Consider the following 13,925-nt stretch of genomic DNA (forward strand, 5'->3'; position numbering starts at 1 on the left):
GCAGGAGGCAAAGTAGTTTACTTACACGTTTAGCCTTAGGTCTGATTGCCTCTCCATGATAGGATGTGTTACAGATAGTGGTTTAAACAGCATTAGCTGGTCATCACATTTTATGCAACTGAAGTATGTCAGCTTCGCTCTCTTATGCGAGACATGTAAAATAATGTATTTGCTCTCTCACCTTAGAGACACCTGGCCCGACTCGGTGACAGGAAGACCCCCTGTGCCTTCCCCAGGATATTCTGATGATGACGAAGGTGATGACAGTGATGAGGTGGAGGGAGATGAAGATCATGTATATCAGTCCCTTGAGAGACAGAGCAGAGCTGATGACATAAATGTTGTTTACGCCGTGCCATTAAAACACAGGAAGGTACAGTCGTGTGTGTTTGTTTGGCTGGGTCTGTGTGTGGAGTGCTTTGTCCTGTTAAGCTTTTGATGCATTTACTAATATTCACCATGAGGTGGCGCTTCTGATTCATTCAAATCCTGCTCTAAATTTGATACCTAGTCTGAGATCATAAAGATCATAAAGAAATTAAAGAATTAAACTCTGATTCAATAGTTTTCTGATAGCTTGTGGCATTTAACCACCCCCTACCCTGCATTTATGCTCATTAAAATATATTATGTATGTGTGTATGTTTTAACTGGCTGAATGAATCTCTCTGTCAGGGCGAGACTAATTCAGACGTTGATGAAGAGATCGAAGACTCTGCATTTGATATTGTGTCTCCCCTACAGACTGAAGGTTAGAAGTAACAAAGAGTTTTAAAATATACTTATATTGAAAGTCTTTTATGCTCAACAAAGCTGCATTTATTTGATCAAAAATGCAACAAAATAGTAATATAGTGAAATGCTGAAATTACTGAAACTCTGCTTTCTCTTTGAATACATTGAATACAAAATGTAATTTATCCCTGTGATGGAAAAGCTGAATTTTCAGCAGCCATTACTTCAGTCTTGGGTGTCACATGATACTTAAGGAATCAATCTAAAATTAATTTGATGCTGCGATTTTTTCAGGAGTCATTGATGAATAGAAAGTTAAAAAAGAGTATTTATTCAAAACAAAAAATATTTTGTAACAATTTTAAAGACTGCTGTTGCATTTGATCAATTAAATACATCTTTGCTGAATTAAAGTATTCATTTCTATTTTCTAATAAAAATCGTTCTGACCTCAAACCTTTTGAACAGTAGACAGTGCATATTCAGTTTTAAATATTAATGTTTCACATCTCACATCTTACTCTCATAACAATTTTATTGACTTTGAGGGCCTTGGTAATTTTGCAGCTTGATGGCTATAATTAATACAATTTTGTATTGCAGAGGAAATTGTGGTTCAGGAAGAAGCAGCTAAAATGGTAAGATAACCTATCTCTTCACATCAGCTGTAATGAGAACCTGGAGTCATTATTTTAATTAAGTTAATTCAGGGTTCAAAGCTAATTTTTTAACACTGCTGTAGGAACGTCAATTATGTTGTGGATTGGTCTGACTCTGGACTAAAGGTCATTCTGCCCCAGGGCTCAACAAATTCTCTAAAGACGGGAAAAATGACCCCTGGCATGAAAGGCTGAGGTTAAGTGCACAAAGGTTGTTATCAGTGAAAGAATATGAATGAAAATCAAAAGATGAAAGAGACAGTTGGAAGGTGTTTAGACTGGGTGGGAACATGAGAGAGAGTTTATTAATAAACTCAGCTATTTCTGACAAGAGAGACTATCATAACCATTCTGATTCACTATTCATTATGTGGCTCTCTGATATGACAGCTATTACATCTGTACATTCTCACACACACACACACACACACACACCATGTGAACCTGTGCTCGGTTAATATGCAGACACACGTACACACATGCACACTGACCAGCCCCTTGCTGTCTCATAACTCTGTGTTGTCAGATCTGAATGCTACCATTCCTGTAGGTGCTTTGAGACCTTTACCAGAGGATCTGTAATCTCATCTCTTAATGAGGAAAATTGCTGAGATGAACTGCCTCTAATGAGCAAGCACAGTGCACTTTTCACTATTAGATATACTTAATAATGCAGTCTACCTTCAGTCTGTTTCAGTCTGTGGTCTTTGATATTCTGCAGTAAGAACCCTTTAATCAGTTAACTTCCCTCTGTCTCCATAGCAGCCATCATCGCTACGGCAACCAGGATCAGGCTCTCCTGGGAGCATGGCATCTCCAGGTACTTCCCCTGTCTGCCATACATTATAAATCACAAAAGCTGAACTCCACATGTGCAATGTCACCTGTGCTAATTTCAGAATCTTTTTGTCAGTTAGTGTGAAACGTGCCCCCTTTTTAGGAATCCTCAAGGCTTTGAAAGAAAAGCATCATTTCAGTTTAATTTTGACAGAGAGCAAATTAAGGACAATGTGAACACCTAATTGATGTCAAATTTATTCAGGCACGGCTTTCAACAGACTGGAGACAAATTAAGTGGTTACTGTGTGATACATTTGTGAGAGGCTCATTGAAGTTTCCTGAAGGAAAAAAAGCAGAATAAAGCCTCTGCCAGTTTAACAAACATCTTCTCATTCAGCTCCTCTCACGAGCTTATTGTTGTCAGCAATGAGATATGAGAGAGATGAGGCTATAGCCATAATGACTATGAGGACAGAGACTGGAATTACCTTGACATTTGTCTTGATATATTCCCTGCTTCTCCTCTTCCTCCACTGCAGTAATTTTGTTTCTTTTTATTGTTAACATAGTGGTGACAGTAAAGAGTTTTAAAACTTACTCCTAAAGAAGCTGTTAAAGAGGAAATTGCTATTAGTTATTTAAAAATTTTAATGTATACAGTATATGCTGTGTGCTGTGTTGGCAACATGATTATTAGCGTTGAAAGACATCAACTGTGCATTACACTGCCAAATGCAAGATATGTATATATTTCACTTGTTTACGCAGACAATTATTTTTTTTGTAAGCCAGTTAGTGGAACTCTTGCTTTTGGCCGAAAAAAGAATACACACAATGCAAATGATGCACATTCTTAAGGTGCGTATTGTGCACACTTTACCGGGCATGCTACATGTGTCATGTTGGCATTCGATTCGTTCAAAATCTAAAAATAATTTACTCAAAAATCAAGTGGAATTTATTTTAACCATGTGGAACAGGTTTTGTGGTGGTGATAACGCTCAGACTTTGAAGCTGCCCGAATTTAAAATTTAAAATTTTCAAATCTGATGGCTCTTCTTGTTCTTCAATGCCTGTGGCATTATAGGACAACAAAGTGTCCACTCTTTGCACACTTAAAGGCATAGTTTACTTAAAAAAATACTTAAAAAAAAAAAAGTAGTTATTTACTCACCCTGGTGTTATGCTAATGCCCTATGCTCTTCTTTTTTGAAGAGAGAGAGATTAAAAAAAAAAAATACCCTGCCCGTGCTTGTCCATTTAATGGCAGTAAATAGCGACAAGCTTCAAATGTGATGACAGAATGATCCCATGTGAATCGTGTCATATTTTTCAAGTGCTCTGCCTGAATGCAATAGGGAAACAAACCGAAATGTAATTTATTATTTAAAGACAATCCTGACCTTGGCCATTGGTCTGCTGTGCACGGCTGCACATTCATGAGACCGTATTAGTGCCACAGTTTACTTTGGATTGCTAAGGAAAAGCACACAGGTACACTGTTTTGATACATCAAGATTAGTAAAAACACTACACAAACCACATATGTGACCCTGGACCACAAAACCAGTCTTAAGTCGCTGGGGTATATTTGTAGCAATAGCCAACAATACATTGTATTGGTCAAAATTATAGATTTTTCCTTTATGCCAAAAATCATTAGGATATTAAGGAAAGATTATGTTCCATGAAGATATTTTGTACATTTTCCACCATAAACATATCAAAACTTCATTTTTGATTAGTAATATGCATTGCTAAGAACTTCATTTGGACAACTTTAAAGGCGATTTTCTTAGTATTTTGATTTTTTTGCACCCTCAGATTCCAGATTTTCAAATAGTTGTATCTCGGCCAAATATTGTCCTATCCTAACAAACCATACATCAATGGAAATCTTATTTATTCAACTTTCAGATGATGTATAAATCTTAATTTCAAAAAATTGACACTTAAGACTTGTTTTGTGGTCCTATACCACACTGTATGCATGTAATTTTTGTTTTTCTTCAAACCCTATCGTACACCTCCAGAACACTTGGAATATATGGCACAAGTAGCATAGTAGCATGGGATCATGGGATTACGTTTAAGCTGTATGCTATTCACTGCCATTATATGGATGAGTTTGAAAGTTTTTTTTTTTTTACATTTCCGAATGTTGTTTTTTTAATTGTCAGAAAAAGAAGGAAGGCCATGACTTGTGAGAGTTAAAGGGATAGTTCACCTTCAGTTGCTGTTCCCCATTGACTTCCATTGTATGGAAAAAAACACTATGCAAGTCAATGGGGACCAACTGCAGGTGAACTATTACTTTAATGTTACTTTTCATGTTTCATTATTTTCACAATACATTGTATTCAATACCCAATATATTTGTGCGTTGCAATACACAGTTTTTTTCATATATTGTGGCTTTTATATGAAATTACTAATAAATGTTTCATTATATTCATTTATTGGAATTAGCAGTGTTCAGTTGCACTCAAGATGTCAAATGGCAGATACAAGCAGACCAGCGTTAGTTTAGCATAGTGGAATTGGATTGCAGAGTGGATTTACCCTCTGAAATAGAGCATGAAACAGCAGGTCTGGGGCTGGGCAGTTGCTGAAAAGTGATCAATGGACTACTGCCAAGCTTTTTATGCACCAGCAGACAATGGCTGTGTCCCCTTTAACAGCAACAGAGACTTCCAGTGAAGGAAGGAATTTGCTGGAGGAGAAGGTGAGGATGACCTTGAGGTCTGATCTAGGGCTAAGATGTCAGAGGCGCAGACAAAATCTTGTCTGTGTTTATAATGTTAGAGACCGAAGACACAGACAGATCAAGGAGAATTAAATCTAGATTAGAAGCAAGGATGATACAGCTCCACTAGGAGTCACAATGTGGGCTTTTCAGCTCCATATTCAATTTTAAGCCTTGTGAGAGTCAAGCAAAATGTCTTCAGAAAGGATGTTTGACATGATGTAATATAGTTTTTACGGCAGTCTGTCGTATAATTCCCACCTTCAGTGAGATCTTAATAATATACAGGATAGGGTCACTCTTTAGTTAAGAAATAAAAAATTCTGTTGTCATTTACTCAAGTCCCCTCATGTCGTTATGACTTTACTTTGTGTAACTGCAAAAGAATGTCATTTTTTTCATGGCTGGATCAGCATGATTTGTGAATGAATCCTTTCAGTTCAGATCAGTTTTGTGAAACAGATCAAGCTAATTATTGAAAACACAGCAAAACTATTCATTTAGATTAAATTGCAGACTGATTATCACAACTTCTCTAATGAATGTACCAAGGACAGCTAGAGTAATTTTTTAGTGAATAACAACAGTCACATGGAGTTGACAAGTATGACTTTAGAAGACTTGGAAAACTTTACTCAAACCTAAATGAACCACTGTTATTATGATACTTTAGGGTGCTTTTGTATCCTTTCTGAAGATGCATCCTTGAAAGCATTAAACCCCATTAATTAAAAATTGCATGCATAAAATGACCTGTACATTTTTTTCCGAATTTCTCCTTTTGTGCTAAATGAAAGAAACAGGTTTAGAGCTGCATGAGGGTGATTTTTTTTCATGTTTGAATGAATTCCTTAAATAATGGAGAAGTGGTCTGGGAAAAGGTCAGCTAACTGATTGACAAAGTAGTCAACATCCGTATTTCATTCAAAGTAGGTTATGAAGACCTCAGCGGTCAGAGAGCATGGAAGAGGGTGGGAAGTGGTTAGCGGAGGGATGGAAAATGATTTGTTTGGGATGGATTCGCATATGCTAATTGTGGAATGATAGTAGTCTCTGCACATTGTATGTTTTCGTCCACTTCTTCCCTGATCCATGCATTTTGTGGTGGTTTTCTGATTTCCAAGGACTTGAAGTGGACCAGCAAGAGAGTTCAGAAACAAAGTACTCGACAACAGGTTTAAGTGACTAGTATTTGGGGGGGAAGGATACAGCTTTTAGAAGTGTCAACAGAAGTAGTCCGAGGAAGTGATTGAAGCAGGTGAGAAGCCTAGAGGATTTCACTGAAGCTGTCTGTGGATGGGAGAGCGGAAGGTGTGAGATTCAAGGGTAATCAGACAAATGAAAGGTATGAGAGTAAATGTGAGGGATAAGCAACTGATACAATATAGCTATGTTTCCATCACCCTGTTTTAATGTGCATTTTGAGGTATCACATCAGAAACAAGTGATGGAAACGGCAAATTTCGAGAAAAAGAAAAAAGTCCCTGTGAAAACGTTTTTATGCTCGCTTGAGGTGGTTTTTGTCTTTGCGAAAAAGGGTTAATGCGAATAATGGGAGATGGAAACGCATTTGTTGAATAAATTCTTCCATGCGCATCAAGAAAGTCATGTGACTTTGTGCATAACCTGACTAACCAGTGGACCAATCTTTCTGCACAGGATCTGAAATGTTGTTATGGTCATTCTGAAATGCCCGAGAAAGGTCTGTCGTCAAAGTATTTCTGTATTATTGCCTCCCAGAACTGTTACGCGACTGCGTTCCTGAACAGCAGGCATCCACGAAAGCAATGACCGCATTCATTGTGTTTCATCTGCTCACTCTTGAGGCACAAGTCATTTTATTATGAAAATTATTATCTATTATAGTGGCTTCTCCCACTTTTCTTAGTGATATTTAGTGCCAGTTTATCAGAAAGTGAAAATTTTGTTATTTTTGACTCGGATGGAAATGTTTTATGCGAATTTTGTGCACAAGTTAATTCGCAACTTTGTATGGAAACCCGGCTTATGAGGTTGGTTGCCAGCCATGTGTTTTTTGGCAGACAAATGGGTGTGAAAAATTAATGGTATAAGGAGATGTTAAAAATAAACTGGAGTACTGGAAGGTTTATAGATGTTGCCAAATAATAGAAGATCACTGAAAATAATAGAAGCACACTGTCTTCATGAAAGGAGTTGGCTAAGACTGCATTGAGCTTATTAAAGAGACAATCATTATATCTGTGTTCAATAAATATTTGAATATGCAGAAGCATTTCTTGACACAAAAATAAAAATGTACACTACCATTCAAAAGTTTTTTGAAAGAAATGAATACTATTGTTCATCAAGGATGAACTAATCAAAGACATTTTATTATTGTTCAAATATTTCAAATAAATGCTGTTCAATTGAACCTTCTGTTCATCAAAGAATTAAGCAGCACAATTTTCAGCACTGATGATAGTAAGAAATGTTTCTTGAGCACCATTCTAATATGCTGATTTGATTTCTGAAGGATCATGTAACCTGGAAAGACTGGAGTAATGTCTGCTGAAAACTGATGTGCTATAACAGGAATACATTACATTTTAAAATATATTAAAATAGAAAAGTTATTTTAAATTGTAATAATATTTCACAGTGTTACTGTTTTTACGGTGTTTTTGATCAAATAAATGCAGTCTTGGTGAGAACAAGATACTTTTTTTTTTTAAACGTTTTAAAAAAAAATCATCAAACGGTATATAAAATGTTTTTTATTTTTTTATTATTTAGATGATGGACTACCGTCATTAACAACTCATTTACTCACTCACTTAATTATCACTCTCTAATTCTGTTGTACAATTTTGCTCATTTATTTGCCCAATCAATTTATCACTTTTCTACTACTACCTCACTCACCTCCTTGTTTTATAAATGTTTTTTAATTTTGTTCTTGTCAGAGCTAAATGATGACTGGAGCGCTCAGTCTCACAAATCAGTGAATACTTCAAAAAGGAAGCCCTCACGGATGAAGGAGAGTCCAGTGAGAGGGAAAGAGAGAGACATCAGTCCAGGTGAGGGGGCATGAACTCTACTCTGTGACCTTTCCAGCATTTTTGTCTTTCCAATTAATCATTTTGGAGCTAAAATCTTCTGGTAAAGTCATGGTAAAGTAATTGTAATGCATGGCCCGGAGTGGCTTAATGCTTCATTTAGATGTTCAATAAACAATTAAATGTTTTACTGGCTATTTTACAGCTTAGAACCAGACACATCCCACCAGATTTAACTAGATTGTTAGGACAATTCTAGGTAAAGACTAGAGCACAAAGACTAATGAAAGAAACTAATGAACTAGATCTCATTAGTTCTACAAGTTATTTAATAATATTAAGCTTGTCTGTGTCTAATTTTGTTTATGCTGCTTATTTTCATGAAAATATAGGATCAGACAGAGTGTGTATTTTAATCTGTGGTAATGTGATAAGGCTGACATTAAGATCAGCCAGACTAATAGAATGAATATATTGAGGAATCTCAACAGACTGTACAGCGCCAGACTCATTAATGTGTATTAGGACTAAACAGATGGTCATAAACACGTTGTACTGTTTTACATCAAATGGAATTAATATAATACGGGTCTCGTACTGGCAGGGATTGTAGGTGGGGGGAGTGAATGTACAGCGCTCTCTCCCACCTTCAATACCACGACTGAGGTGCCCTTGAGCAAGGCACCGAACCCCCAACTGCTCCCCGGGTAAAAAATGGCTGCCCACTGCTCTGGGTGTGTGTTCACGGTGTGTGTGTGTTCACTGCTGTGTGTGTGCACTTTGGATGGGATAAATGCAGAGCACTAATTCCGAGTATGGGTCACTATACTTGGCCACATGTCACGTCACTTTCACTTTTTTCATAATCATAAATCCAAAAAAGAAAATCAGTCTGCTTAGGAAATTACCTTCATGTCAAACCTTTACATACTGCTGTCTTCTCCTTCATTTCTCTTCTGTCACATTTTCATTTGTTTGTGTCCTGCTGTTTTCTTTCAATGCAATTCTTCTTTGCTGTCCTGTCTTTGCATTTTGTGCTCTTGTTGGTGGTGTGTTGTTGTGCTGTTGCTGTGTTCTGTTTTGTTTTATACTGTTAAAAATTCTCTTTTCATATTCGTGTGTAATGTATTTGCTTTTCTGTGCTGTGGTTTTTATTCTGTGTGTGGCTGTGCCGTGTTTTGCCCTGCCCTGTGTGCTGTGTGGTGCAGAGGCCAGTGAAGCGTTGCGCAGTACGCTAGAGGTGCAGCAAGCACTTGTAAAGGAGCAGAGGGAGCAGACTCAAATTCTGGCCCAGGAGAAAGAGACGCTGGAGAAGAGATGTTTACAACAGAGTCAGCACATAGAGCATCTCCGGCAGGAGCTCTGCCGCTCTCACACAGAGAGAGGAAACTCCACAGGTGCCTCCTCACTCGCTGCAATACATCCCACAGCACTAACAGAGCCTATCCAACATTAAAGGGACCGTTCCCCCAAAAATGAAAATCCTGTCATCATTTACTTACTGTCATATCCATATGAATTTGTCTCTTCTATGGGAGGTGAATGTTTGAAGAATATTCTGGCCACTTTTTCATTATAATGTAATAAAATGAATGAAGACTGGGGCCGTAAAATCACAGTTTTTGTATGACCTCAGAAGACTTTGGATTATACTTGTATGGACCATTTTAATTATGCTTTTATAAAATTTGAATGGTAGTTTTGTGTCCTTTTGGAAGCTTGAATGCTCCAATCACCATCCATTGAACACTAAGCGTTACTTGCACAGTCTTCATAAATGATCCTTTTTAAGGGAAAAAATACATACAGGTTTTGGAATAGCACGAGCAGGAGTAAACAATGACAGAATTTTAATTTTTGGGTGACCTATGCCTTTAAGCAACATACTGTGGAACAAAATCTACATTTCAAATAGGCATAATCTTCAACATATGCCTACTTAATTTCAAGCAGTGTTTTGAGCAGTAATTTTTGACAACTGAGCTGTAAAGTCAATTAAACAACCCATTTTTAATGAAACTTGTGCTTTTTTCATACTCAGTGGCCCTTTTATTTGGTACAACTTTCTAATTCTGGGTAGGATCTCTAGAACAGCCGGCTTACTTGTTATTGGTCCCATATGATAGTATTACACAACTACTGATGATTTGTCAGCTGCACATTCAGGCATATTTTTACATCATTTTTTGTGAATAGTGTCAAGAAACTGGGAGGTCAGCAGTTTCTGAGATACTGAATCCACTCCAGCAGTGACCAACAATCATTCCACAGTCAAATTCACTTAGATCACATTTCTTCCCTGATCTGTGCTTGGGTTTGAACAAACTCTGAAACTTCTGAAAATGCTTGCATGCTTTGATTGCTGCCCTATCATTATCTGATAAGTTATTTGCATTAACCAGCAGGTGTACACGTGTACCTAATAAAGTAGACACTTATACTGCAGGCATTTTATGTCTCAGGGTTGATTTTTATTCAATTCAATAGATTTCAACTTTTTGTCTTTAAAACTGTTTAGCATCGCTTCATTATTCATTTGACGTTTTTTCGAAAAACCTTTTATACTTAGATTTTATTATTTTACCGTTGTCCCAGACTGACTTTCTAAAATATGAAAAAACATCAAAAATGATTAAAATGGCATCCTGAAGAAGACCTTCCTCTAAATGTGAGTGTAGCCCATTTATTCAAAATTCATGGGTCTATTAAAGTCAGCTGTGCTTGAATAAAGGGTTTTCATGCTGCATCCTAATGCTCCCAATCTTAATGTTCACACAGCTGTCTTTCAGTTGTGGCATCATTCCCATCACAACTGACAATTTATCCCCTAGTAACATTTTTCCCAAAAAATAGTCTACCTGGTTACCAAGGAGATAACAGTGTCAGTGAAGAGATGATTTATGAGACATTTGATGTGTGCAGAAAACAAAATAAAGCAAAATAAAATCAGGAGAAATATAACTTCTGAACATACTATGTAAAATAATAATAATAATAATAATAAACTTAAAATTAGCTTTAAGGCAAATTAGCCTTAGGATATAATTTCCAACACAAAATGAATAGTGATTTTGAGATGTGCCAGAAATTATGCTTGATCATGGCTGTTCAGGTAAGGAAAAATTAATTGATATAATTCTCCCATGATACATGTACATACATTTCTAAAAGTCTAGAAGACCCAAAGTGCCCATAGTAGAAGAAACACCCATATATGTATATATTTCTAGAGTTTTTTTTTTTTCTGGATTAGTTGTGTGTGGTTTTGCGTAAATCAGCTCTGATATAACTATGTGCAGTTGTGTGTGTATAGGTGAGAGCACTGAGTTACAGAATCTGAGGCAGCAGGCTCAGGAGCCGGTGGATGAGAATGATGGGCTGAAGATGACAGTTCACCGTCTCAATGTGGAGCTCAGCAGATACCAGGCCAGATTCCGACCACTCACCAAGGATGAGGTAAAATAGCCCACTGTACACCATTTTCAGAGACAGGTTGGAAAGCATTTTAAAGACAGGTCTATAGGCTCAAACCCAGCACTACATTAAACGAGTCAGGAGTTTTGAAATGTTACACTTTTCGAAAAGTTACAGTGAACATTCCCTCCCCTCAACTATACATAAATATCAATGTATATGTAATGGATGATCTGAATTTTCTAGCTTTGCGTAAGTTAGAAGTAGGAGAGTAAGAGTTACTCTGTAGGAAGAGGAGAGAGCTACAATTCTACAAATGCACTTTTAAGTGCTTGCAAAACAATATGTGTGGTGCTTTCACATTCTGTGGAAAGAAACATGTCACACAGACTTTAATTAAAATTCTGGAGATGATTCTCTGAAATGATAAATGTTTGAGTTCATGTACGGGACATTATATCTGCAGTCTCGCTTGCCTTATCCTCTGTTTTGATGCGAGAGATCGGTGCTCTGTGATAACTGAAGTTAATTGCTGCATATCTGCATAGACTGATTCTGGAAGGCCGCTGGGAACTATTGTTCAATTTTCTTCTGATGAAAAAGGAATCGGCTCTCAGAATCTTAGTAGTATATGGCACTGTCTCCTTTCAGTCTTGCAGGGTGTGATTAGCTGACACCACAGTAATGATATGCAGCTCTTCCTTTCATCTCCCACTTCCTGTTTAATGCAGAGATGATAGTTTGCAGGGTATTATAATTTCAAAGGAGCATTAGCCAGCGAGAGGTTGAGATCAGATCTGTGTGCGCGCGTGGAATCAGAGATTGTTTCTGCTTTACCCTTGCATGCTGCTTGTCTTAGCCTTATGAACACATTAATCTTCTAGAGCCTCTGAGATGGTGGGCAGCTGAGACACTTCCAAAAATGATGTAGACCTTTATTTAACCGTATCACTATTAACGCTTTGGTGTCAATGTTATTTAAATATGCTGGGATTTGCATGTAGGAGCATGATATTGGAAAGAGCCCTGTAACTAATGAATTGAGTTGTTGTAAGTTTTATGAGCCTTTATGCAGTGAATAATAAGTGGAAAGCACTCAGAGGAACTGCATAACTGAGCTTCTTTAAGAAAGCCTCAGAAGAGTTTGACAGCCCGAAAGCACCGTGACCTCTTTGCCGTCCATCTTTGAAGGATCAAAGATCTCAGATTTGTCCCGCTGGTGTCATTTTATTAAGGAGGAAGGGCTGGATTAAGCTTATTTCATATTGATGAGGGCTGTTTGAACTTTGAGACTGTCTGGCTCACTGGTTCACTGAGAGAATGGCTCTACTGATTGCTCAGATACTTCAGTGTAATATATTAATCTGCTTTTCATTCATCTGTACAGTATTCTGATGCCTGTCATGCTCCTCATTTAAAGATGAGCTTAGGGCTAACAGTCCTTAACCACAATAAATTAGAGATCTGCTGATCACAGAACTGAAGCTTTCCTTAAATATTCCAATTCCCATTTTCACCTCTCAGGAGGTTTCGGTTAATATTTTCCATTTAAAAAATGATCATATCAGTTCTGTTCATTTAGTGCGATTGAACATTCGACTGTCCTCGACTCTTGAACTCTGGTTGTTAAAAGACTGACTTTAATTTGAGCACTGGTGTGTGGTTGGGCAGATGCGAGCGGAGAGAGGAGACAATCTGCAGGCTAAATATACTCTGTCACTTTAGTTTCAGGTTCAGTCGCCTGGATCTCACTCTCTCTTCTGTTTTTTCTTTCCTGCTGCCCCTCTTTCCATCTCAGCAGGAATTAAATTTAAGGAAATTTGGTCAGTTGTCACATGGGCTTTAGTTAAAGAAGACACAGACACATGCTGCACTTCTGAAACTAGGCTCTCTCTGTCTCCTTCTTTCTCCATTCACCAGCCTTTGCTTTTTACAGTACTGCTGATTGCTTCCCTTTCTAGCCTTAAGTGGATCAGTGTAACGCTGAATGTGTCTGAACACTCTGTTGAGGGAGCGGGTCGCAGGAAGCGTGCACTGGAGGGCTGCTGGAGTGATTAGGGCAGTGGTGTGTGATGTGATTGAGTCATTAAGTCTGGGGACTCTCAGCAGTGTTACTTTTACTCTTAATTAGAGATAAAAAGTACATTGCACACAGGATCACGCAGCACTTTGCAAATAAAATTATTTTAGGATAAGTAGCATTTTAAAAACTGTATAAAGAATGACTTTTTCTAATGAATTTAATGACCTATAATTAAGTTTCATTGTAACAAAGTTTAAAGGGGTCATATGGTGCGATTTCAAGCTTTCCTTTCTCTTTGGAGTGTTACAAGCTCTTGGTGCATAAAGAAGATCTGTAAAGTTGCAAAGACTAAAGTCTCAAATCCAAAGATATATTCTTTATAAAAGTTAAGAGTCAACCACGCCTACCTAAAACGGCTGGTTCTAACACACCCCCACATCTACATCACGATGAGGGAAGATTTGCATAACGCCGCCAAAATGCTCACGCAAAGAAAGAAGGCGTAACTTTTATTCTCGCTGTAGTATTGTTGCTGCCGCCATGTCGTG

General features: G+C 37.5%; 1 protein-coding gene across 1 annotated transcript in view; it reads left to right on the plus strand.

Moving 5' to 3' along the window:
- The window catches only part of LOC107696669 (centrosomal protein of 89 kDa-like), an 80,662-nt gene that overhangs the window by 2,704 nt on the left and 64,033 nt on the right, over window positions 1-13,925 (plus strand). Inside the window, exons 4-10 of the mRNA XM_016497130.1 lie at window positions 187-373; window positions 676-751; window positions 1,339-1,373; window positions 2,157-2,214; window positions 7,848-7,961; window positions 9,149-9,391; window positions 11,254-11,396. Of these exons, the coding sequence (XP_016352616.1) occupies window positions 187-373; window positions 676-751; window positions 1,339-1,373; window positions 2,157-2,214; window positions 7,848-7,961; window positions 9,149-9,391; window positions 11,254-11,396 (856 nt within the window). The remainder of the gene's footprint in view (window positions 1-186; window positions 374-675; window positions 752-1,338; window positions 1,374-2,156; window positions 2,215-7,847; window positions 7,962-9,148; window positions 9,392-11,253; window positions 11,397-13,925) is intronic.

This window comes from Sinocyclocheilus anshuiensis, unplaced genomic scaffold (genome assembly GCF_001515605.1).
Source record: "Sinocyclocheilus anshuiensis isolate Anshui unplaced genomic scaffold, SAMN03320099.WGS_v1.1 scaffold354, whole genome shotgun sequence".
Taxonomy (NCBI): domain Eukaryota; kingdom Metazoa; phylum Chordata; class Actinopteri; order Cypriniformes; family Cyprinidae; genus Sinocyclocheilus; species Sinocyclocheilus anshuiensis.